The sequence below is a fragment of the Lathamus discolor genome, chromosome 2 (assembly GCF_037157495.1).
Source record: "Lathamus discolor isolate bLatDis1 chromosome 2, bLatDis1.hap1, whole genome shotgun sequence".
NCBI lineage: Eukaryota > Metazoa > Chordata > Aves > Psittaciformes > Psittacidae > Lathamus > Lathamus discolor.
This window is the reverse complement of record NC_088885.1, coordinates 27,708,976-27,732,653: the sequence shown is the minus strand read 5'-3', so window position 1 is coordinate 27,732,653 and position 23,678 is coordinate 27,708,976. Positions and strand designations below refer to the sequence as shown.

The window sequence follows — 23,678 nt, the reverse complement described above, 5'->3', positions numbered from 1 at the left end:
CTTGACCTACATAGTCATTGAAACAAAACTTCTATTATAAAGAAAGATGCCACAAGGATTTATTTTTTCCCCGCTGAGTATCTGGCTTTTATTCTCAGATCTACTGATGACAAAAGATGACAAAACAGATGATTAACACTATTAAACATCAGAATACACAATTTGCATTCTCTTTATCCTTACTCCATAAACCATCTCATTATCTCATACAATTCATATAATTTTGCACTTTTGTGCTAAAGATTAAGAACATAAGAAAAGTCAAACTGTACAGCTCAGTACCACTGCCTGGGAGTGACTAAAACCATATTGCTTAGAGAAATCAGAACACAAATAATTCCGTGTCCTGTTCTCAATTTCTCCAGTCTGATGCTTAGAGCTTCCTGAGCCAGACATTGTAGCTGCATCACGTTTAACATTCCTCAAAATTAGCAGCCTTCAGAATGGTTCAGAGTAATTAACTGAGAATCAGGCTTTTGAATCTGCTGTACGCTGAAATAATATCACAGAGGATTTTCACATTTGATTTTTTAGAAATCAAACTAGCAACCCTACCTTGCAGTTTCTGACCATTTTATTTATCAGTACTTTAAAACGAGGTCTGTGCTTTTTTCCTGTGTCAACAGATTTCTGTCAAGTCAAGTTATTCGCCTTTTCAGCATTTCAAAAACCAATGGTGGCAACTGAAAAATTCAGATGGCCAAACCATCAGAGAGAGAATTTAACAGAGCACCCGACAGAGATTGTCCTTCCAGTTTTTCAAACTACAGATGATAAAAAGCATTTTCAGAATTTGCTGTGCCAAGAAAATGCTATCTGCAGTGAGATATCTTACTCCTGTCCAAGAAAAATACATAATTTTATCTGGGGAACAGACAGGAAGCATATTTTCCATTAGTGTGAGGCAGGGGGAATCTAATTCCTCTAAATAGTTGTTTAAAGCTTCAACAAAACCCAATGTAAAACTGGGAAGGGGGGAAAAATAATCTCATCTGTTCCTCTCTGTGGGGAAAATTCTCAGTTTCCTCTTACTGTATAAAGATACACATGAAAACAGGAATTCTGGGTGAAACCCTCAGCAAAAATCAGTGCAACTCCACCCCACTGAAGCTAACGGGTGCTCTGTGCTTCTGCTTCTTTAGAGTGCATCTGTTCTTACCATCCCACCCTCTACTAAATAAATAAATATTGCCTTCCTTACAATGCAGAAAGCTAAAGGAACGGCACAGACTAACTGCACAGTTTACTACTGAGGGAATTCCACTCATGTGCTTCCTTTCTTTTATGATCCTCAGCTGTCAACTCTCTCCTTGAGTCAGAGACCAGAACTTTTCATAAAACAAAGCCAAAAAATGTGCTTTCTCTTCTTTGCTGAATTTATCTTCTCCTTGCAGAGCTAGCCACAGTTTATTTATTGTATATTCAGTGTCACCAGCCAGCCACTGAATGTGGATAGATGTTCTCTTCTCAGGGGTGCCATGTCTACATTTGGACACAGCCAGAGTTGGCTGCTCAGGGGTCTTACTGATTCACAATCTAGTAAACTGGTCCCACATTTAAGGCAAAAGCTAGGAGGCGAAAAAAGAACATAGTTTTTAGCACTATGATGTGGGAGGATTTTAAAACCCCCTTCTTCTTAAAGGATTTTGCTAAACCATGTTTTAGTCTTTACATGACAAAAGCCTTTGATACTAATAAAGGTAATCCAAGAATCTGAGAAAAAGATTTCATTATTTGTTCATCAGCTGAAGAGGTTATATGCTTTAAGAGTTTTTTTTTTTTTTTTAATCTGCATTTTAGAAAATAACATGATTTAGTCAGGACTTTTAGCTAGTAATGTTAACTTTTATTTCACAAATATCAAAAATAGTAGTGCAAATATAAATAGGCTAAAGTCAGTAAGACTGAGTATGAAGTACATAGTTAAATATTTTGGACCTTACCAACCAGCATTTATTCTATATAGGTTAAAGACTTAATTCTGGTTTTCCATTTTTTTCATATTGTAACTAAGTAAGACAACCAACAGAGGAGACAGAAAGTGAAGAAGTAACAGTTGAGTGTTGTATCACATGCAACTGATCTGTGTAATTACAGGTCAGTGCCACGGTTCAGCATGGGTAAAACAAAGATTATTCCATTAGTATTCCCATACCCAAGGGACTTCACAGACTTCAAAATATTCTGGCACATTCTGCAAAAATACAGCTAAAAGACCTTTGAGTTGAGTTTCAAGCCATTATGAAATTGTATAAAAATACTTGAGAACCATAAAAGAGTAAGGGGCTAATCCAAAGACAATTGAAGTTAATGGAAAGCCTAGGACTGGTTTTATTTGGCTCCTAATAACCCCTAGAGATAGATTTCCTACAATTTATATTAAACCTCCTACTGCTTTTCCAAGCCAAATGACATTAGATTTTTATACTGAAGTCCTTTATTACATAAGTCAAATATAGTATATACAAGAGGTCAAAGATGAAAGAGAATTAGGAGCTAAAACATACTAAAGATGTCATTACTTCTAAAAGCCAAACAGACTGTCAATGCTGAATACATTTACATGGCAATTTAAAAAATACCCTCTGCAAATTTCAAAAGCATTTTGGAAAACAAACATCACTCAAAAGCCATGCAGTTTTCAGAAAAAGACGCCATCAGAATAAACATGAGCAAACTTAACCTCTTGTAATGCTGTAATATTAGCCACAGAATGACCGAAATAAACAAATGCATATACCATTACTGATTCTCTTTTTCTACTTATTTGATGTCAAAGTTAGGGATAGTGGATAGAATCAAATATCTCATTCTGAACTGGAATTGGCAATGTGTCTTCCTGTGTCTTAGTGATGTTTTGGGAGATTAGTTTCAGAGCTGTTAAACCATGTTTTTAAATCAAATGAACCTTAGCTAAGTTAAAACTCACACAACCTGCAATTTAAGGGAAGACTGGAATTTTACTTTAAGGACAGAATTGATTAGATTAGACAAAGAATGTTAATTATTTATTGTTTCAGAGTTCATTTCCCATTCATAGACACCAATCGGCACAATTGAAAATAGATTCTTTTTACAAACAGAAAGAACTAAAAACATTAAAAGGCAAGTGCAAGACAACTCATCCCTCTCTGATGTTTTCGGATCTGCCCAGAGCTGTGGGCTATCTTTCAACCATCTGCTCCTTACAGGAGGGGTGTTATCTGCTGAGGGCAACTCTTTCCAAACATTCAGCACTTGGCATTACTACAATAATCCTTTGAAGCTTTGCAGGGAAATTTCTCCCAGCTTCCAAGTTCTGCTTACAGCTTTATTTGGAGTTATCATCCATGTTCTATCTTTGTACAGATAACAAATACAGCAATATAGGTTTAATGAGCTTATTCAGATTTACCCTGCCTACAATACAGACAGGCTTAATGATACAGCACAGGATTCCTTTAATAAAGACTTCCATTTGTACTCAGCTACACAGTTTGAAAGAAAATGCTTATAAATAAATCAGAGTGGGCAATTTTAGCTTAAACTTAATCAGATTCTTCTCAAATTGTTTGCCTTAGTTTACAAAATATTGCTAAGAACCTCTATGTGTCAGAGTTGGGGATTCACTGTTCAGGACAGCATCCACCCAGCCGCTGCCCTCAGCCCTCAACCTCTGCTTCCCCTGTCCGGTGCACCAGCATTCACACTAATTACTTGTTATTCTAAGTAGCCTCCCACAAGCACTGCCTTTGTTCTAGGTGATCCCCTTATTTACCGTTGAGTTTAAGGCTTGGATACAACTACAAAAAAACATTTGAGGCTTTGTCTGTAGCCAAATACTTTTAAAAGTCCCAGGTGATTTCTCATTCCCAGTTCACACCTGAGCAGCTATGCATACATATTTGGAGTGTACATATTTTGGCAAACTGCTGGTTGCTGTTCCTGACTTAACTACCAAAAATACTTCAGGCTATTTGTCCTTTATCTGTAAAGAGCCTTCTATCCACTTGCCTGCTGCCCACTCTGGACTGTTCCCCCAAATGCAATTTGAGATAACATCACCTTGTTAAATATTGTATAAGTCAAGTATTAATATATATTAAGTTCATTATGTATGCTGCACTGTTACAGAGATCACACTAGCATGCTGGCGATAGAAGTAACAGATGAAGCAAGAAGTTGCTATGTTGGCTGCATTTATGAGAAGATTCCCTTTTTTCTCTGTCACATTTTTTCTAGGATTCCTGTTATGCATGCACACACGCCTGAGCTCCACAGTCATGAACTTATGTAGATAACCATTAAACCACAACAATCTAGCTGCAGCACCAAGCAAGGACTTAGCATCAGCACAGCCACCTTCTTTTTTTATCTGAATTGTTAAACTTCTGCAGTGTTTTCAGCATTGCCCAAGTCCCTGCTTCTTGTCATCCAACACATCTGTTTTCTCCAATTTATCACTATGGTATTCCCTCCCTAATAAGTCAGTCCTGAGTCAGCAAAAGCACTTCAACTCTGCACTTCAGTTCATTTAAAAAATAATTCAGTTCATTCATAGACAAAACGTAAGAATGCATCTTAAATTGAACATGTATGTGAAAGCTTTACTGAACTAAAACGGAAATTAGCCTCAGAAAAAAGTTTAAAACCAACCTTAGAGCTGTCTTTATTCACCATTATTCATAAAATCCGCTCTGGGAAATGCTGCACTGTGCGTCAATGTCTAAATGCTCCCTAGCATTGATACCGTTGCTCCCTGTGTCGTGTTTTTAGTCAAAATTTAAACTGTTTACAACAGTAATGACTTGGACTACAGAATCATTTATCGAATCTTAAACTCTTCCTTCATGGGTTTTCCTCCCAAATATCCTGCTACTTAATAATATGCACATACACAATTGTAGTTTGACTTCATATTCCACTGTGGAGGTGTTTTCAGTAGTGAAAACCAATCATCATAATCTACGATTTACTTAATCAAAACTATTTTGATTTTAAAGGTCTTCTCCAACCTAGTTGATTCTATGATTCTATGTAAAACTGTCTAAAACTTTCTGAAATCACAACCTTCTGGATTGGCCTATGTTCCTATTATAAGCATGAGGCTGCCCTAGAATTACTTTCATTTTTCACAAATTCACTGTCACTGACACAATTCGCTGGCTGTGAGCACCGAGTACTGCTTTTGGCAAGCTGTCAGCTCTTTTAACCACAATATGTTCCTGCTCGGCTGTCGCTGTAAGAGGCTACAAGGCTGATAGTAGCAGAGGGAGCTGGTAGAGCAAAAGCAGTGCAGAAAAGATGAAAGGTATCTTTGCTCCAGCAGCCGTTATTGCCACCTCTTTGGGGTTCCTGCATGATCCATGCTGAAAGGTGTTAATCCTCCTGTAAATACCACTCCATCATGACTAGCAGGGGTCAAAGAACTAGCTCAGTGTTTAAATTTTGTCACAGCTTCTCACCTCTCTCTCTAGGTCCTTATTTTGTAATTTGTTTTGTAAAATGCTTCTTTCTGTCCTTTTGTCCTCTTTATAAACATGCAGTTTGGGAAAAAATAAAACAAGCTCTAAATTAATTTCAGATGCATGCATCTTTTCCGGATAAAAATTGGTCATATCTGGTAACAAATTATCCTGATAGTTGAATAAACAACTAAGAAAACTCATCCTTAAAATTTCCCTGAATTCTTAGGAGAAAAGTCCTGCCTTGTGGAACTAACAGAAATTCAAGACTCTGAATTCAACTCTCAGGCTGTGCCAGTGACTTTCAGAGACTCACTGCCATCATGGAGCTGAACTGCTTCTTGCAATGTAGAGGCTCAGGGGATGTGAGCAAAAGAGGACACAAGTTGCTCCCATGGCACTGCTGTGCCTCTGCCTCCACTCCATGTCCTGGTACCTCCTTCTGCAGGGAAAGCGAGCCACACAGGGCAGTACCTCCTGGAAGCAGTCCTCACGGAATGTTTTACCCTCGCAGGTGTTCAGTGGATGGCAGTAAGCTGTGCTTTAGTGTCATCAACATTTGCTGGATTTAGGTCCACATACCCTACAGAGACTCTGAAACATTTCTGTGGACTGCTTTTCACCTTGGTGTGTGCAAAGTAGGTCAGTGCCTGCACAGTCTCAGGTCTACAAAGAAAAATGCTAGCATTACCAAGTCTTAAATGCTGAGACTGGTTTCTTTGTCCACTCCTAGACATTTCAAAAGAGGCGTATCTCCCAGCAAGCCTTGAAACTTCTGTGCTTGAAACTGGTCACCGTTTGCTAAACTCATTCTGCATTAACAGTGTCAAAACACAGCAAACTGTTATTGTTACCAAAGCGAAAGTATAAAACACTCTTGGTGATGTATGTAAATGACCAAAGGTGTATAGAATCATAGAGTGGTTTGGGTGGGAAGGGGCCTTAAAGCTCATCCAGTTCCAACCCCCTGCTGTGGGCAGCAACACCTTCCACTGGACTAGGTTGCTCCAAACCCCATCCAACCTGGCCTTGAACGCTGCCAGGGATGGGGCACCCACAGCCTCCCTATGCAACCTGTGCCTCACCAAAAATTTTAAACAGGCTCTTTTCCAGCATTTTACTGCACATTAGAAAATAAACACAGCTAGGGGTCGGAGGGCAGAAAGAGATTGCTGCTTCGTGATGCCGACCAGCTCCGGGTCTGTCATCAGGAATACAGAAAAGCACCTTTATAACCCCTCCGACAAGAACCACCGAGTGTTTCGTCTCTTTTATTGCTGAAAACCTTCTCCAGTGTGCGTGCGGACAGTGGCTGCCCCGGCACACAGGACACAGGCTCCCCACGCCGTGCGCGGCCGTAGACACCCCATCACGACCCCCGGCGGGGCCGGGCCGGCGGGGAGGCGGGCGTAGGGCCGGGCCCGCCGCGACCCCCGCGGGAGGGGCTGCACTGTGGCGCGGGGTGGGAGCACGGAGCCTGCAGAGGAGCGCGGAGGCGCCGCGGCACAGACAGCGGGACGGCCGTGGGTCCGCCCGGCACGGCCGGGCCATGCCGGGGGTGTCCGCCGCAGCCCGCCGGCTGTGGCTGTGCGCGGCCGTGCTGGGGTGCCTGGCGGCGGCGCGGCCCCGCCGCAGAGGTAAGCGGCACCAGGCATCGAGGGGGCAGCGGCGGCAGCGGGCGCGGGAGGGCTCGGGAGGGGTGGGCGGCGGGCTCGAGAAGGACAGCGCCTGCCCGTCGCCCCGCCGGTCCTGAGGCAGCCCCGGGCAGCGGGCGGGTCAGGCCCTACCCCGCTCCCGCACATCGCTTGTGTCCCGGCCCTGTAGTAACGTGTAAGGAGTGTCACTGGCGGGGGCTTGCTTAACTTTACGAACTGCCAGAGTAGGAACTGTCACTGTCACAGTGCACCTGCGGGGAAACCTGTCAGAGAAAAACGGGCAGGACTGTGAATGCTCCCACTCTCCCGTGCTTGCTGTCCGTTCCCCGTGTGCTGGAGCGCACACAGCCGGAGCTCAGCGACGTGCTTTGCACGACCTGTGCAAAATCCCTGCCTGTATTGTTTCAGGTTTCTGAGAGAAAACCCTCCCAAAGGGTAGGTACTGTAGTGTATTACACTGACAGCTACGAGCATAGATTTTGCGTTTTTTCAAAAGCTGCACAGCTATTTACTACCTTTACAAAACACCCCTTAGGCTGTGGGCGTGGGTGGTTCAGAAGTGTTTTAACACCCGTTCAAGTAAGGTTATTTTGATTCTACTTTCTTTGTTCTGTGTGCAGGAGTATTCATATACCTGTTTCATTGCATTTCAGTGCTGTCATTGCTACAACATTTGTTGTATATGCTCTTGTATATGTCTTGTCCAAGCAAACGCTATCTTTTGGGTAGCTAGTTGCAGTCATTTTTACATTTTGCTTTAAAAGTGTTACCCGGAGTAGTTACTGCAGGATAACTTCTTCCAAAAAGTGAACTCTCTATTCTAGTATTTTGGAAGCATTTAAATCCACAAATACATCTAAGCCTTTTTGTTAAATGCAATCCTTGTTCTGATTTCTGTCTTGGGATATTGATACCATGCATCCTTTGCAATCAATAGATGCAGGAGAAAGCATGTTCAGGGTCTGAGTGGGCACTTACTAGTGGCACTATTTGTTTGTCTGTAGCCATTTGCCAGATCCTCACCTTTGGGCAGCAGGAGATAGAAACCAATATGCTATTTGTGCCTGAGGAACTCAGTTGCCAGTCCTGCCACTCTGCCTGTGCCATGCCTGCACTCGGTGAGTGGCTCCTTTTCCTGTCTCTGCTCTGGCTGGCACTCAGCAGTCCTTAGTCCCTGACTGCTCCATAATGCTGGAAACATTATGGACAGGTGGAAAATCATCAGCCCCTCTCTACATATGGATTGGAATAGACACGTGACCAGGGAATTGAAAAGTCCTTCCTTTGCGGAACTAATTTTCCACCCGAGTGCCTCAGAGGCAAACATCAGGAGCCACTTAATTATCTCTTTGTGGAAAGTGAGCTCCTGTGTTGATTTCAAGAACCTCTTTTGGTTAATGGGTGATGTTCAGGGTACCTATTACCTGACTCAGCTTGTGGCAATAATGGTACAAACCCCAATGTGTTGGAAGAGTTTTCAGTGTTATCTCTCCCAAAAGGCTCATCCACCAGCACAATGCTATCCTTGTGTTTAAGATGTTGCAAAAGTTGAATTCTTTTCCAGCTTAGGGTCACGTTTCTCAGTATCTGGCACAACCAAGTAGGTCTGGGATGGATCCAGGCAAAGCTCACTGTGTTAATCCTGAAGACAGTCAGGAAAAAGCAAATATGGAATGAAATTCTTCTTGGCATGCAGAGGCCTCAGTTAAAGAACAGTAGAGAGCCATATGCAGTACACAGGGTGTTTGTGGAAAGCGCAGAATGTGATAAGTAAACTCAAATTCTAGGGAAACAGCTGCGATTTTCCCAAGACAGATTGCTTGTTCAGCAGACAGTATGCAGCATCTGGACCTCCAAACAAAATCGGAGAGTTTGACTTTCTAGAAATAAGTCTCCTCAGACCCTATTGCACGTGTTGTCTCTAGGATAAGTTAAACCAGTGGTGCACAATCTACAATGGAGTCTGAATGTCATGGCCTTAATTCTTAAGTACTCATTTGTATATTTTATGATTAGAACTCCATTATTCTAAAGGAAATATTTAAAATTAAAACTATTAAATCACTAATACATTTAAAGGTCTGAAAAGAAATCATTAAAAAGAATATTCCCGTATATATGGAAAGATTTCCATCAAGAATAATCATGCTTAAATGGTAAAGTCAGTTACAACTAACATGACTTTTCCATTTTGTGTCAGAAAATGTTAGAACATTTTGTGATTATGGGTGAAGTTGAGTCAACAGTAGCACATACATCTTGCTATACTTTAATGTTCCTTCCACACTATGCAGAGCTGGTAGGTAAGCTTGCCCTGTGGGTAAGCTTCCTTAGTGCTTTCAAGTCATCAAACTGTGTTTTCAGTTCCTTTTTATTTTGTCAGCCTTGACTCATCGGGCTGAACATTGCTGGTTGTTAGACACAGGTGAAGCTTTGCTGGAGCACTGCAGCAAAGTTGGTATTTGTAATTCTGAGAATGAAGTTTGAAAGAATGCTTATGTCAAAAATTACTTTTTTATACATCCTGAATAAGGAAATCATGATGTCAGTGGAAAATTTAGCCAACATTCCTCTTAAATGCCTTTGATTTGAGTAGGGATCTGCAGGGGCAACTTTTTCCACACAGAACAAAGCACTGATTTCTTGTCTATATGTCCTTAATGATACTTATGATAGTTTTATTTCTGCTGTTGCTAGACAGCACATCAGTAACACTCAGATGTGTAATAAAATAATATAATTTTTATTATTGATGATGACAGTTGTTTTCAGTTGTTTTGCAGAATGGGAAAGAAAAAGAAAAGAAAGAAAAAAAATCAACCAATGTTAAGCAACATGAGATTTCCAAGCATTAACTATGGAAATATTAGCATACAGCAAAAAAGGAAGAAAGAATACACAAAGAGCTGGGTGACATTTTAAAGTGATGTGCATAATAATAAGAAACATATAATTTGATCTTTAGTAGGATTTATGACCCTATTACAAGTGAGTACAGTCAGCTGTTTTAAAGATCTATCAAACAATGATCTAATTAAACTGTGGAGGAAAAGAAAATAAAGACTTGTCTCATGTTTAGCTTGATTTATTAATGGAAAGGGTAACAGATATTAATTGTATCAGGAGTGATTCAGTTACAGGAAAGAAAACTAATGAGAGTGCTGCATGAAAGGGAGAATTCCAATAAAACACAGAAGACAGGAAGAAACTTTAACCATGGTTCGTAAACTGCTTGTGCTGTAGCTTGCTTGGAAAACATTACAATAACACACATGACTGACCTGTGATTCTTCAAGGGCTTTTCTTCAAATTCCGATGAAGGATAAACTCTTGATAAGGTCAAATTGTGTGGACACAAATAGCCTACAGGCTACTGCCAGCATCTTAGAAGCACAGTGGTGGCACAGTCAATCACATTGACTTCCCTGGGCCCTTAGAGGATAGAAGATAGAGCTATTGTTACCTGCCTGGGTAGCCTAAAGCCATATCAGATTAACTCTTCACTTTTTGAAAGACTATAGGATTCTCATACTGTGCTTGAAAGAGATTAAGTTCATTCTTTTGCTGGAGCATCTTCTCCATTTAAAGGAAGGGAATTACCTGATTTTGAAACTGTTGTATAATTCTGGTTATAAAGTGATATAGTCATGGACAATTACATGAAAAATGTGGAAGACAGAGCATTATTGCATGATTAGAACCAAAATATGTTTGTAATCAGTAATACAATTACACCATGCAAAATATGGGACAAATACAGAAAAAAACAGAAAAACTTGGGAGTGAAAATTGAAGATCTGAGTGTTAGTATTAAAAATGTAAAATTATAGAGCTTTTCTTATAGCTGCATTTTTAAAAAAATCATTACTAGCACAGTAGAGGCAAGAATTAAGATTAACTGTGTCATTCAACATAACCTGAAATTCCTCTCACACTCAGCATCAGTTGGTATCCATTTTTAAAACCAAGGTTAATAGATAGGTGTGTTTTTAAACATCATTTACTTATAAACATTCTCTTACTGTATTTTCCCCTACTTTAATTTTCCAAACACATTCCTCAGCAAGAATGGCTATTCAGTATGTTGCATGCAAATATGCCATTAGCCAGAACCTTTATTGTCACTGGCTTTGACAGGAATCAACTCAGCTGCCAGATCAGACTCAGAAATTCTGGCATTCTGCTTTATTTTTGAATGAGTTTGCATTTAAAACAAACTGTTGTAAAAAGCTGTTCAGACTCTCATCCTTCATTGTATCTATCAGTAACTTTTAAGATTTTTTTTTTGAGCCCACAAGGTCTCTTAGATGTCCAAAAATATGTTCGTCAGTTGTATTTGCATCATTAACATTTAGCATGCCAGTTATGCAAATTGACTTAAAATATGTACCTAAGTAACTGCCCATTTCAATACACACTTCTGCTGTGATGCGCATGTACACATGCAAACTGTATGAACTACCTGTCATCCGTCTGAAGGAATTCTTCATTTCATGCATAGAAACCCTGTAAAATAGTAGCCTGTTTCCAAAAGATCTTTTGATAATCCTTACTCCTCTTGAGGTAAGATTCTGATTCTCTCATATATCTGACACCCCATTTTTATTCAGGTTGTTAGATTTCATAACATCAGTGGAACTAGAAAGTCAAAATCCGGAAAGTGTAAACATATTCCCTTCCACTGTTTTTACATCTAGGGTAAATGGCTAATGTGATTATTAGTTTGCATTTATTGTCAAGTTAAAAAAGGGAAAGTTATCACATGATGAATTCTGTTAATTTTTTTAAGTGCCAACATACCTATTTGTTGTTGTTACTAAGGCTTCAATGTGTTTTTCGGTAAAAGTAGCTTCACATCATATTGCAATATGTCCTCATTTTCCCATTACAAATACTTATCTTTTCTAACACACTTGTTAGCCATTCCACCTTGATACTCCAATTACTCTTGTTCCACAGTTCTTGAATGCTCTCCTGGTGGGCATCAGATTCTGCAGAGCCCTTACCGAAGCACTGATTTTGATTCATCCCACCTCCAGCAATCAGCTATTCAGGATTTAATATGTGACCATTCCCTAACACCAGGATGGTACCGCTTTATGATATTTGATAAGCCTGCTGAGATGCCGACCAAGTGCGTGGAGGTATTGTTACAACTCATTTGATTATGAAAAATATATATTTATTTGTGAGAATTTTCCAGTAGGATACATACAAAAAAAGAAGATGGTTGTGGAGACTTCTGTAGAGGAATACAGAGTACCTGTTCTCTCTAAATACTTGCGTATAATAAAATGTATTAACTGGACAATTAAGTCTTAGCACTGAAAATTTTATATTGAAAGGGCAACAGCAGACGATGATAAATTACATCCCTTTCAGGCACTCAAAACCTGTCATTTGTAGTCCTTGCTAAAGATGTTCTCAGTGGTAGCGTAGCAGAGATACCACATTCTAAAGCTGTAACTGTGTGATGGTCAGTCTGTTAGGAAGGCCATGCGAAAGCTGTGTAAACACCTGCAGCCACATGAATCCAGTAATTGTGGAGCTTTTAAAGTGATCATATTAGAAGAGATTATTTCCAAAATGACTTGGACTATCAGAGCTAACTGAAGATTAGTTGCCTTGTCTTCTGCAAGTCCCCTAAGATTCAAAATTACTTGGAATATTTAATACTTTAGACTTGTAGTCTTGTAGTGCTTTATTTTGGAGCATGCCAACATCTCTATATGGTTATAAGAAGATACATCTTTGTAGTTTCTTATTTTAAAACATTTCCTTCTTAAAAAAAAAAAATTAAAATATCATTAGAATATTTTACCCATGATTTTTCCCATTAATTGAAATTGTCTGGTCACAATTTCTTTAAAAAAAAAAAAAAAGAAAAGAAAAGCTCAACAATAAAAGGCTTTAAAAGGAATACTAACCAGTTAAAACATATTAATAAAATTAAATTGAGTTTCTAGCAGCCCCTCTTTTTTTAAATTATGTATTTTATTAAATCTTTACATTAGTATAAAGCCATGAAGTACCTTTGATGTGTAGCTGACCAAAGGACTCAGAGGGATGTGTTACAAAGGCTACTGTTATCCAGGCTTTTATACTGCAAAAACACAGCAAAAAGTATGATTCCTGAAGGAATTTCTTTCACTTAGATTTAATACAAACAGATTAATTAAATCATTGTATTTTCTCAAAAAAGGATTCCTTTATGCAAAGAATGAGCATGAATAAACCAGGGGAAGAACCAGTGTGTTTTGCAGAACAGAGGTTAGACTAGCAAAATACCTGCTCAGATCATCCAGAAAAGTTATAGAAATCTGACCAAAGTTTTCGGTCAGTCCTTAGTAAATATTTACTAAAAATAGGCTACCATGCTAACATAGAGATGCCCATGTAATTACAATTGGAAAGAGATGAATTCAAAACTTACTTAGCAAATGAAATTTATGCATTGACATCTGCTTCTTTGCATCTGTTGACAGAAACAAGACATCTATTTTGAAATCTCAAAGTCAAAACATTAAAACCAAACTAAAATGGATGTCTTGTTTCGGAAGTTTCCTCCTTTCTTTCCCTTTAGGAGAACTTTTATTGTAGCTATATTTAACCCTTGTCAGAGACTTAGACTCTGTTAAACAATCCATCCTATTTCTGTCTATTTCTCATTAATTCTATCTGCTGGATTGATGGTGGGCTCAGATATTCTAGATTAAGAAAGAAAAGTATTCAAGATGAGTAATTGCTTAATGAGTCTGCAGTTACTCTTTAGACCATGAGATCTAAACACAAGATGATCCGAGACTTTGTTTTACTATCAGGTTAAAGAAAGGAATACTTGAGGTAATGTATGAAGGTTCTCCAAATCTCACAATTTCAGATTTACAGTTTTTATGTAAATATTTGCCAGATGCTGGCTTTAAGACACTGTGTCCTTCTAGGTGTTTCTCTTGAGTTTGGTTTCTGCAGCACCTGAAAGACAGGAGGTGATCTTTAACTCATTCTGATAATCCATGAACCAAATTCCTCCTTTGTCTCCTTTTCTCAGGATTCATTTTTCTCGATTTCACTGGTAAACTCTTGTATCTGCTAAATCAGATTTACACTACAGCTACCCCAAGTGGTACTACTGTTAAGTTGTGACCAGCATGGCAGCTTACTTGACCTGAAGACCTCACATAGCCACCTGTAGTGAAGAGGAGTGAAGGAGACTATTCCACAGTACACTTTTCATTCCATGAGGAAAAACACAGAACAAGGCTTTTATTCGTGTGAGGGGGAACAGCAGTCCTTTTAAATCACCTGTTCAATCAGCATCTGAACCACAGACCCTGTGGAGCCTGTTGCTTTGTAAACACCAAAGGATTTAGGATTGCTACAAAGCCACTGTGGTTGTTACAGGGGGGTGCTACAAGCATATCTATTTCTAAAGGTGGGGAATTGAAAGACAGACAGGGCTTATCAGGTGTCTTGCATTTTTTGGTGAGGGCTGAAAGTCAGTAACCTTGCATCAGCTGGCCACATCTCTTAGAAATCCAGCAGAGCCTTCTGTCCATGGCAAAGGGCAAATGAAATATGTCAGCTTCAGCACCTTTAGTTGATATATCCTATATTTGCTGTGCTCTGGTGGCATTCACACAGTTTCTGTAGGTTAGTGGTTGTGGAGTAACTCACTAAGCCATAAAACAACTGTTAGGTTTTTGGGGCAAGATACTTAGGTGTGGCTCCTGGTTAAGTTCTTCAGATAGTGAATTATAGCCTGTCTTTAAAAACGCAAATTCATTGGACTCAGAGAAGGACTTAAGTCTCTTTTGTGTGTATTTGTATTTAACCTTGAGAAGGAAAGTAATCAAGCCCTCAGTTATACTGTCTAAACTTTGCTAAAAGCTCATGCAGGAAATTAAATGGATATATATGCACCTCTCATTAAAGCACAGTTACAGTTTGATAAAGCATTAACCATTTTCTGATGTTTTTCTCTGGTGCTGAAGATGAATCACTGCGGCACTCAAGCCCCTGTGTGGTTGTCTCTGAGGGAGTCAGAATCCATGCCTCGACCTGGTGAGATCAAACACTTAACAGCTTGTGCTACATGGCAGTTTTTCTTCAGCACTTCAAAAGACTGCTGTCTTTTCCGAATCCCTGTCAGTGTGAGGAACTGCGGAGATTTCTTTGTTTACTTATTGCAGCCCACCCAAGGATGCATGGGGTATTGTGCAGAAGGTGAGAAAATGCATGCTCTAACTCAGCAAAGTGTGTGTGTTTATGTGTAGGCGTGTTTCTCTGGTATTTGGCTGAACAGAAACATCTGGAAATACTTAGATATGTTAAAATTTCTTGCAATCCTAATTTTTGATACTGATACAAAAGAAAAACGATTTGGTATGGTTAGGTGGGTTTACACCATCCCTTTCTAACTTACATTTAGTATTCCAGTATTGTTCAAAGCCCACAGACTTAACCCTTGAAATTTTCCATATGAGGTGGGGATATAAGATGCATCTAGAAGTTGAAATTCAGAGTACCTGCAATGGCACTCCTACTTTGCAAATACCTGTTACTGAATAGGTGTACAGTTGCTTGTCAGAGTAAATTTTGTTTAGTAACTTGGCCAAACTCTATTTATATCAATTATTGTTTAGCACCATTAGAAGTAATTTTTTTTTACTGTAGCTCTTTTATCTTTCTGGAGAGCATATAGATTGTTGCTAGAAGAAAATTCAACACAGAAATGCTCTACTGATACACACTTTATTAGTACTATGAGAAAGAACTTGAGTCCCTTTGCAGTTTCTTGCTTTGTCTTGGACCCTTGTGCTGCAAAAGTGTGTTGGTGTTCACAGCTCAAAACTTCCGTATTTCATTATCCATGCCACATGTTTTAGATAACTAAAGGATGGCATGGTTAAATCCTCACAGTTATAAATAATGTGAAGCAGTGACAAATAAGTGGATTAGGAAATTCTTATCAGCTTGTATAACATACCCTTGTGAAAATACTAGCAATATTTCTATGCATCATATACAGTATTGCTCTAAGTCATATTCTGTATTACCAACTGCTTTCAAAAGCTTAATAACAAAACTCTCAGTGGGTTTTCTGGTGCTTTATCGGTCCATCAGTATACCTTTAGATCCTGTTGCTAAGGCATTCTGCAAGGTTTTATTAACAGTAAAAAAAAAAAAAATGCCAGAAATGGGACATTTCAGAATGCAAGTGACTGAAGCAGTGAAGAAATTCTGTGCTGTAGGACTTTGCATTTACTTTGGGTGATAGCTCATGAAGAGAAAGGATATAAAAAACATAGGCAGTGAGCTAGCAAATTTTTACTGCTTCAAAACAAAGGAGGTAAGAAACATAACTGGTTTGGCTCTGCTGAATACTGTAAATCTGAAACACATTTTGAGTTTAAAAGCCCTCTTTTAGAATGATGTTTTCATAAGAAGTGCATTGTACTCTTGTTCTGCTTTTTACATATAGGTTACCATGTGTACTGTGTTTTCTCTTTACTACTCGGTAGCTGTAAACACCTGATGCAAATTTTCAGTCTCTATACGCTAAGGAATTCAAGCATTGTAACACTTGAGTGGAACATCAAAATCTGCTCTTCATTCTTTCTGGTAAATGGGGTTTTCAGTGTTCCTGATGCCCTTCGGACTTAATTTGAGTGGTGTGGCTAACCTCTTTCTACTCCTGGTACAAATGCATTGGTATTTTAATGTTGAATAAAAGTTCCACTTGACTTCTTTGTTTGTTTTATAACATTCAAAGTACCAAACAATAGCAATGCACGAGCACTTTTTTTTTAGGCCCATGTGAGAAAGATAATTTTTTTCAAGGAAGGTTTATACTGTATTTGGCTGTCAGGAGCTACAGTAAATGAATGAGCATTCAGATTGTTGATTTGGGGAGACAAAATACATATTCAACAGAATAATTTAATTCCTTTTTATTCACTAATAACATCTATAAATATTGGCTGGGTACATCTGCAGTAAAAGATGTGGAGGTGGTGGAATATTCTGTACCCTTCCTCCAAGGTGTAGCTAATCTACTTGTGGTGACAAAAAAAAGGCTTTGTAGTGACTGCTGTGATAACTGACTATGGATCCAATTACAAGATTGCTTCTGTTCTGCTAGTTTAAACTTCAATTAGTGCCTTGTGATATTTGGTGTGTTTTTAACACAGCAGTAATTTAAGAGGATTGGTGTGCATACCCTGTATGCATGTGAATATACAATTTAAGAGCAATTTATAGTTGTTTCAGGTGCAAAGCCACAGACCTGTGATCCTGAGGGAAGGGGAGTTCAAGGCGCCTGTAGCAGTGAGTATTTTGTTTTGATTTTCAAGATTTTCTATGCATCTGTGACACAATAATGTCAACACTTTGTCATATTTTGTCTTGAATAAAAGCATGTTCGTGTTCTCAACAGTATTGCTCAGTCTGTTGCAAAATGAGCAGTTTCGAGGTAATTTCTGGCCTTGGTTTACAAAAATACTTTCTCAGCATAATGTGCAGAATAAATACCAGAGTGTTAAAAAGTAATTTTAAAAATGCTGATTACAGATTACCTTGATTCTTTGGGAGTCAGGTATAAGATGAATCCACAGATCATACTGTTGCTTAATCTGTTCCTTTTTACGTAGCCCTTTTTGGTTTTCCCATTTCCTACTTCTTCCTCCCCTCCTTTCTTCGTAAGTAGAGAAGATAGTCTTCTGTCAGACAAATTCTTTTGCAGGCTACTCCTGTTAGGTAAAATAATGAATTGTATTTTACTCTCTTGGCGGGGCTTTTTATTTGCATGGTTGTTCTTGGTTGGTTTGGTTTGGTTGTTTTTTTTTTTCCCTGCTTTTCAGCACCTCCCTGTTGGCTAGAATGTAATCAAAGACTGATAGTTTTTTCTGCTTTTAATAATTAATACAAGGAATAAACCCATTTTCTGATTCTCTAAGAAACTATGCAATATTTCCCCATATGAAAAAAGGTAAATATCATTTGGCAAATACATATTTAAATATTATTTGGTAAATATGACAAAATATATGTCAGTGTCATTTCATCCAATACTGGTTTTGCAAAGAATAAAAAGCACAAACCACACTTCTGTTTTACTAGGTAACATGGCTCCTTCATTATCTCCAGCTGTGTCACCACCACTACCAGCTATTCCTGAAGTTGCAGCAGAGCTGATCAAAGGCAGCATTTATCTAAGGTGTACCTTTGGCATTCCTTCTGCAAACAGCTCAGTTGGATTCACTATAACTTGGTCAAGACTCTCTCCTGAAGGTATCAAAGAAGAACTGAAACATGAAACAGCATTTCATGGCTTCTCACTTCTAGAGCTAGATGGGATAAGCGTCAGACTGGGAGACAGAGTATGTTAAAATGAAATTATTATCTCTTTGTATCTTGTGAATATGTCTCAGTAGACGGTAACAGTTGCTAGAGACAGAGTTCCAGCACCTTGCTGTATAATGTTTCTTGACAGGCGCATACTGCCTCTAGTTGTTGCTTACACCAACAATGCCCATATGAATGTGGAAATACCATGGCATATATCAGTAATTGTTACTGCCATTAATGTTTTGAGACTGTTTGTCTCAGGACAGCATAGTGTGCCTCTAGGAGATAAATGTTTATTCGAGTTGCATCTTCTTCATTCTGTACTGTGATTTTCTTTATAGATTAAGAGGATCTTTGCATGCAACTGCATCTGAGAGGCTGTAAGAGCCAGAGGTTGTGAGAAGCTGTGTTGTTGATTCATTACATAGATTTCTTTACTCTGAATCAATAATGCACTGCTGCTTGATGGTTTTGTCTCTAGGATTGGATTTAAATGGTTTTATCTCTGCCACCAAAAGCTGTGGGAGTACCTGCATTACCTTGTGTGATAGCAGAATCAAGACCTGGACTTGAGAAGCTTAAGCATTGGAAAATCTATAAGCTGTCTACCTGTATATACCAAAATACAGGTTCATTTTTCTTGGCCTAATAAAAACACAGAAAAGCACATGGTGGCGTGCATGTATGTTCAAGCCAAAGCCAGACTGCTTGCATGGCCTATGGACAACAATAGCAATTGCCAATCCTCAAAAATCCTTTGGAGACTACTTGAATAGCTGTCTGACAGTGTTAGTTCAGTGACATTCAAAAGTAAAGGCACAGTCATAAACATGCGAGGAAAAGCTCTTGACCTATTTCTGTGTTTTCCTTAAGCAGCACTGTTGGCAATTGGTAACTTTTGGTAGAAACAGAGGACTGGGCCTCACGAATCTATCAACCTGACCCGTAATGGCTGGGTTTTGTCTTCACATGACCACTTCATACCAAAAATGTATTCTGTTATGCTGGTTTCGCCCTACAGGTGTACTGTAGCAGTTCTGCTTTTTTCGTGGAGAAGCCAGATATTCAAAGTTCTTCTGTGGAGAGCAAGGAATTTTTTGCTGGCATTGAGGTAATTTTGAAAGAAAATGTTTTACTTAGTGGGAATCTGAGTATTGGTACAGCAGTCAGTCCTCTGAGTAGAAGGCACTCAGTATGTTTTAATTGTAAATTAATAGCATATGTTGTTGGTTATAGTGAACCTAAATTTGTTAAAAAGCAGAAGAGCCAGAGTTGTCTCTGTCCTCATCAAGGTCCAGGAAAGCTGAATTGGCAGCTCACACACATAGTGAAAGACTTGATTTCCAGCAGAAGTCAGATCTGAGCCGTGGCACACTGTTATCCATTACGTTTAACTGTTCCTGCTTTTTCTGGCATGATTTTGGATTATGCCAGCAGGCTCTCCCAGCACGTGGTTCACAGGATAGCCCAGGCCAGGGCCCCTTCCAGCTGGCCATGGGAGTAAGGGAAGGGTGAGACTGACCTGGTCTGGGCTTGGAGACAGAAACTGGGACATGAGCTGTGCCATGCCACTTAGTCAGAGGCCAAGCTCCAAACTCATTTTAATTCCTGCTGCGGATATAGCTATAGGGACCTACTTGCTGGCTGGGAATGGGACCCAAATCACAGAAAGATATACTCCATGTCATTACAGTTTGGAATAAACCTGTTGACTTAAGGATTTGCCCTTCATAAAATTAAGCCTGAGCTTATGTTTCTGCAGGATCATGGCCCAGATTTATCTCATGTTAAGTGTGAATATGTAGTGTACAGTGAAATGTGTGAATGCATTACTTTTGTTGTCCTGTGAGGCTGTGTTCAGGATTTCACCCAGTGTACAGCACTCAGTTGTAGGCCTCTGTTGCTAATCTCTAGCTGCATTTTTGATTATCCATCTATAGTGAGCTGTGTTGTAAGTTTGCGGAGAGGAACACCAAAAGAAATATGGTACTTCCAAATTCTTTTGGGACACTGCTGCCTGGAGGTAGCTTCCCCTTCCCTTCCCCCTGGACAGTACAACTTATTGTGTTGTATTTTAGCTTTCAGAAGTTACACAGAGAATACATTTCTGTGGTACTCCTTACCTTCCTAGCTAGCCTTTACTCTTGCCTTTTCCTTATCCATGCCCCTTATTCCCACCTCTTCAATATTCTTGTATTTTGTATAATGTGTCCTCATCTTTTCCCCAGTATACCGCTGTGCTTCAGACCATCTAAATAAGCCTGACAAAAAGGAGCAGACCATTCACCGTGCCATTCCATCTCTTTAGGTTTTTATACTGTATTCCTTGCTGGTTAATAAGCAGTGCTGTAGTTTACTATCAAAGCTTGTGTTTTAAGTACAATTTCTTCTGTGCTAGATACATCCAGAAACATATGATATATCAGAAAATGGGAAGGAATACAGACTGGCAATAGAAAGTAGCATTCCTATTCCTTGTCCTGAGTTTAGCCAGCTTGAAGGTGACTGCAAAATCTCGTTAACATTACATACTATTGATGAAGGTAAGTATTATCCTGATTTTTCTTGCATGTTGTATATTTAATGTGTTTTTCTGAATATTCCCACCAGTTTTGTTCTTTGGAGAAGCTGTTACATTGTAAATACTTCCGAAAATGTTAAAACAAAATATTCATAGGCTATATGTACTGCTGCTGCAAGTATGGAAGAAAGTGTCCATAATCCATTACTTGTGAGCAGGTGGTTTTGGCAGCTATGAATGTTGGACCTATATTCTTTAACTTGAGTAGACAGAATGCCCAGATGCTTGCAAAGTTTATAATTTGGTTCATTTTGTTAACCTGTTGTGATGCAAATGTTGTATTTGCTGCAGTCATTAAGTCCTCATTTTTTACAGTTACTACCATTTTCTGTAGTACTTTCTCAAGCCCAAGTCCTGTGAACCCCAGGAGGAGCCTTGCCTATGCAGACAACCTTTTTTATGTCACATTAGCAAGCCTATCATGATTTCCATTTGTCTAGCAAAATGTAAAATTCAAAACCATTTTCTTGGGTGTATGTATGAAGATGTAGAGAGGGGGGGTTGCATGACCAGACACAAGAAAAAGGCATAATTAATTTATTAAAATATTTGTAAATAAGTTAGTAACTGTTTTAACAGTAGTATATGAAATGTGACTTACTTAGCAGAAAACTCACTAATGATGTGTTTTTATTAAAACAGGTAAAGAGCAGTTAGGTTTAAACTTGGCTCTTTCTACTTGTCATGTGGATCTTCTCCAGAAGCCCTGCAATAACGGAATTTGTAGTCAAGCTGTAATTTATTTCACTGCTGTGACAGACTTTATGCAGGATGGAGACAGAATTACCAGAATTGCAGTCGAACCTATATCCAGTGAGAATTTCCTGTGGAATGGCTATGTTCCAGAAAGCACACAGGTTGAAAATCTTCATGCTAAGCTCTGTAAACTGCCCAGAAATGTGGCTGATGTTAATGGAGCTTCTATTCCAGTTACAACTTGCTGACTCACATCAAGATTTCTAAGTGGTCAATTTTCCACTGTTTTGTTTTCATTGAATTGCTGCATTTTCATTTGAACTATTATTATTATTATTTACATTTTAATGTTGACACAACAGCTCAGATTGATTAAAAGTATAATACAATATTTATTAGAGTGTAAACTAGTATCATAATATAAATGCCTGAGTCTGTCTATTTCCTAATCTCACATTGCTTACTATGTGCTTCTTTGTTTTGAAGATTAGAGTAAAGGATCTACCCACTGCCTACTGCTACTCATTTACTGACCCTCATATAATTACATTTGATGGAAGGTAATCACTAGATTGCTGCTGTTAATTTTAAGTGTGTTGGCATTTTTTTGTAGGTGGTTTTTGGGGGGTTTGATGTATTTTCTATCTGCTTATTTATTTCTTTACAATCTGTATTGGTGATTCAAGTTAATTGCACTCTGTATTTTACATTCTTTCTTGGGCAATAAGAATAGTTATGCCAGTTATGATGATGTTTGAAGTATTTGTATTTCTAAATGCAAGTTTTGGGTTTGTAACAACAGGGTGAAGCAAACGGATTATTTAGAGGAGTATGCTAAGAGAGGAATGGTTGCTGTACAGTCTGTTGACTATGAAAGAAATGTTTTTAAATATGAACAATGATGAGATGATTGATTAGACAAAACTGTTTTAGTGCAGAAGTGCTTCCAATCTACAGCATAGTTTCCATTTCTGGGTGTCAGTATCTGAATCCTTGCAAGGATCAAGTTGCTAGAAGTTATCTGCTGTGCGTTTAACATTGTGCTGAGTTCATTTGTGGCACTGAAAGTGATCTATTCACTGCCATTACTTGCACATCACTGACATTCACAAAGTGAAGACAGCTTCCTCGGCCAAAGATGGCATGTTTTTAGTATTCTTCTGTCTTTCAGAGTGTTTCTAATTCATGGAAGATGTCAAAACAAACATACACACTTGGGACTTACGTACTTCTGCTGAGCAGAGAATGTAATTCTTCAAGTGGCAGGGTGAAGAGGAGGATATGTGGCCTCAAAATAAGAATGTTCAGCCCACAACTCCATTCTTCTGTGAAATTCATAACAGAAGGGAAAAAACCAAGTTGTAATTGCTTCTCTGATAGTGCTAAGACTGTAATAACCCCAGTAACTTTGTTATTACTATCGTGATCTTGTGGTTCCTCTTCAGTGGAAATTCTAGGGATGGCCTGACTGAGCATTTTAACCATCAGTGCATTATGTTCAAGCTTTCTTATAAAGAAATGATTTACTGTGATGTGCTCCAGCTGGAAGCATAATGCTGAGGGGAAAGAACTTCATTTTAAAGGATGAAGTCTGTTGCTACTTAATTTTACAAATTGAGGAAACATATATTAAAGGAACTGTCCTTGTTGAGTCACAAGTAATCCTATGCAGTCCCAGTGGGGTAGCCATCTGCAGCTTCTCTGCTGGCCCATTATACACAATGCAAATCGCCATTCTGCAGTTAACTGTCAAATGCCATTTATAGCTAAGAGGCTGTTAACTTGTAGCAAAAACTGGGATTTTTTTCTTTATTTCCTCCCCCTCCTTCTCACCATTGAGTCATTAAATTGGCTGTTTTAACCTTGCTTCAGGGAACAGGTGCCTAACCCTAAGGAAAAAAAAAGTCCTTATTTATGGGTTTCTATCTGTGTTTTTCATCTTAAATAATTTTCAGA

The 23,678-nt window shown here is 38.8% G+C and overlaps 1 protein-coding gene across 1 annotated transcript in view; it reads left to right on the top strand.

Moving 5' to 3' along the window:
- Positions 1-12,197: 12,197 nt before the first annotated feature.
- Positions 12,198-23,678, top strand: part of VWDE (von Willebrand factor D and EGF domains) — a 33,233-nt gene continuing 21,752 nt past the window's right edge. Inside the window, exons 1-8 of the mRNA XM_065666226.1 lie at positions 12,198-12,243; positions 15,091-15,322; positions 17,360-17,425; positions 18,218-18,477; positions 19,467-19,556; positions 20,844-20,988; positions 21,669-21,883; positions 22,209-22,282. Of these exons, the coding sequence (XP_065522298.1) occupies positions 12,199-12,243; positions 15,091-15,322; positions 17,360-17,425; positions 18,218-18,477; positions 19,467-19,556; positions 20,844-20,988; positions 21,669-21,883; positions 22,209-22,282 (1,127 nt within the window). The 5' untranslated portion in view covers position 12,198. The remainder of the gene's footprint in view (positions 12,244-15,090; positions 15,323-17,359; positions 17,426-18,217; positions 18,478-19,466; positions 19,557-20,843; positions 20,989-21,668; positions 21,884-22,208; positions 22,283-23,678) is intronic.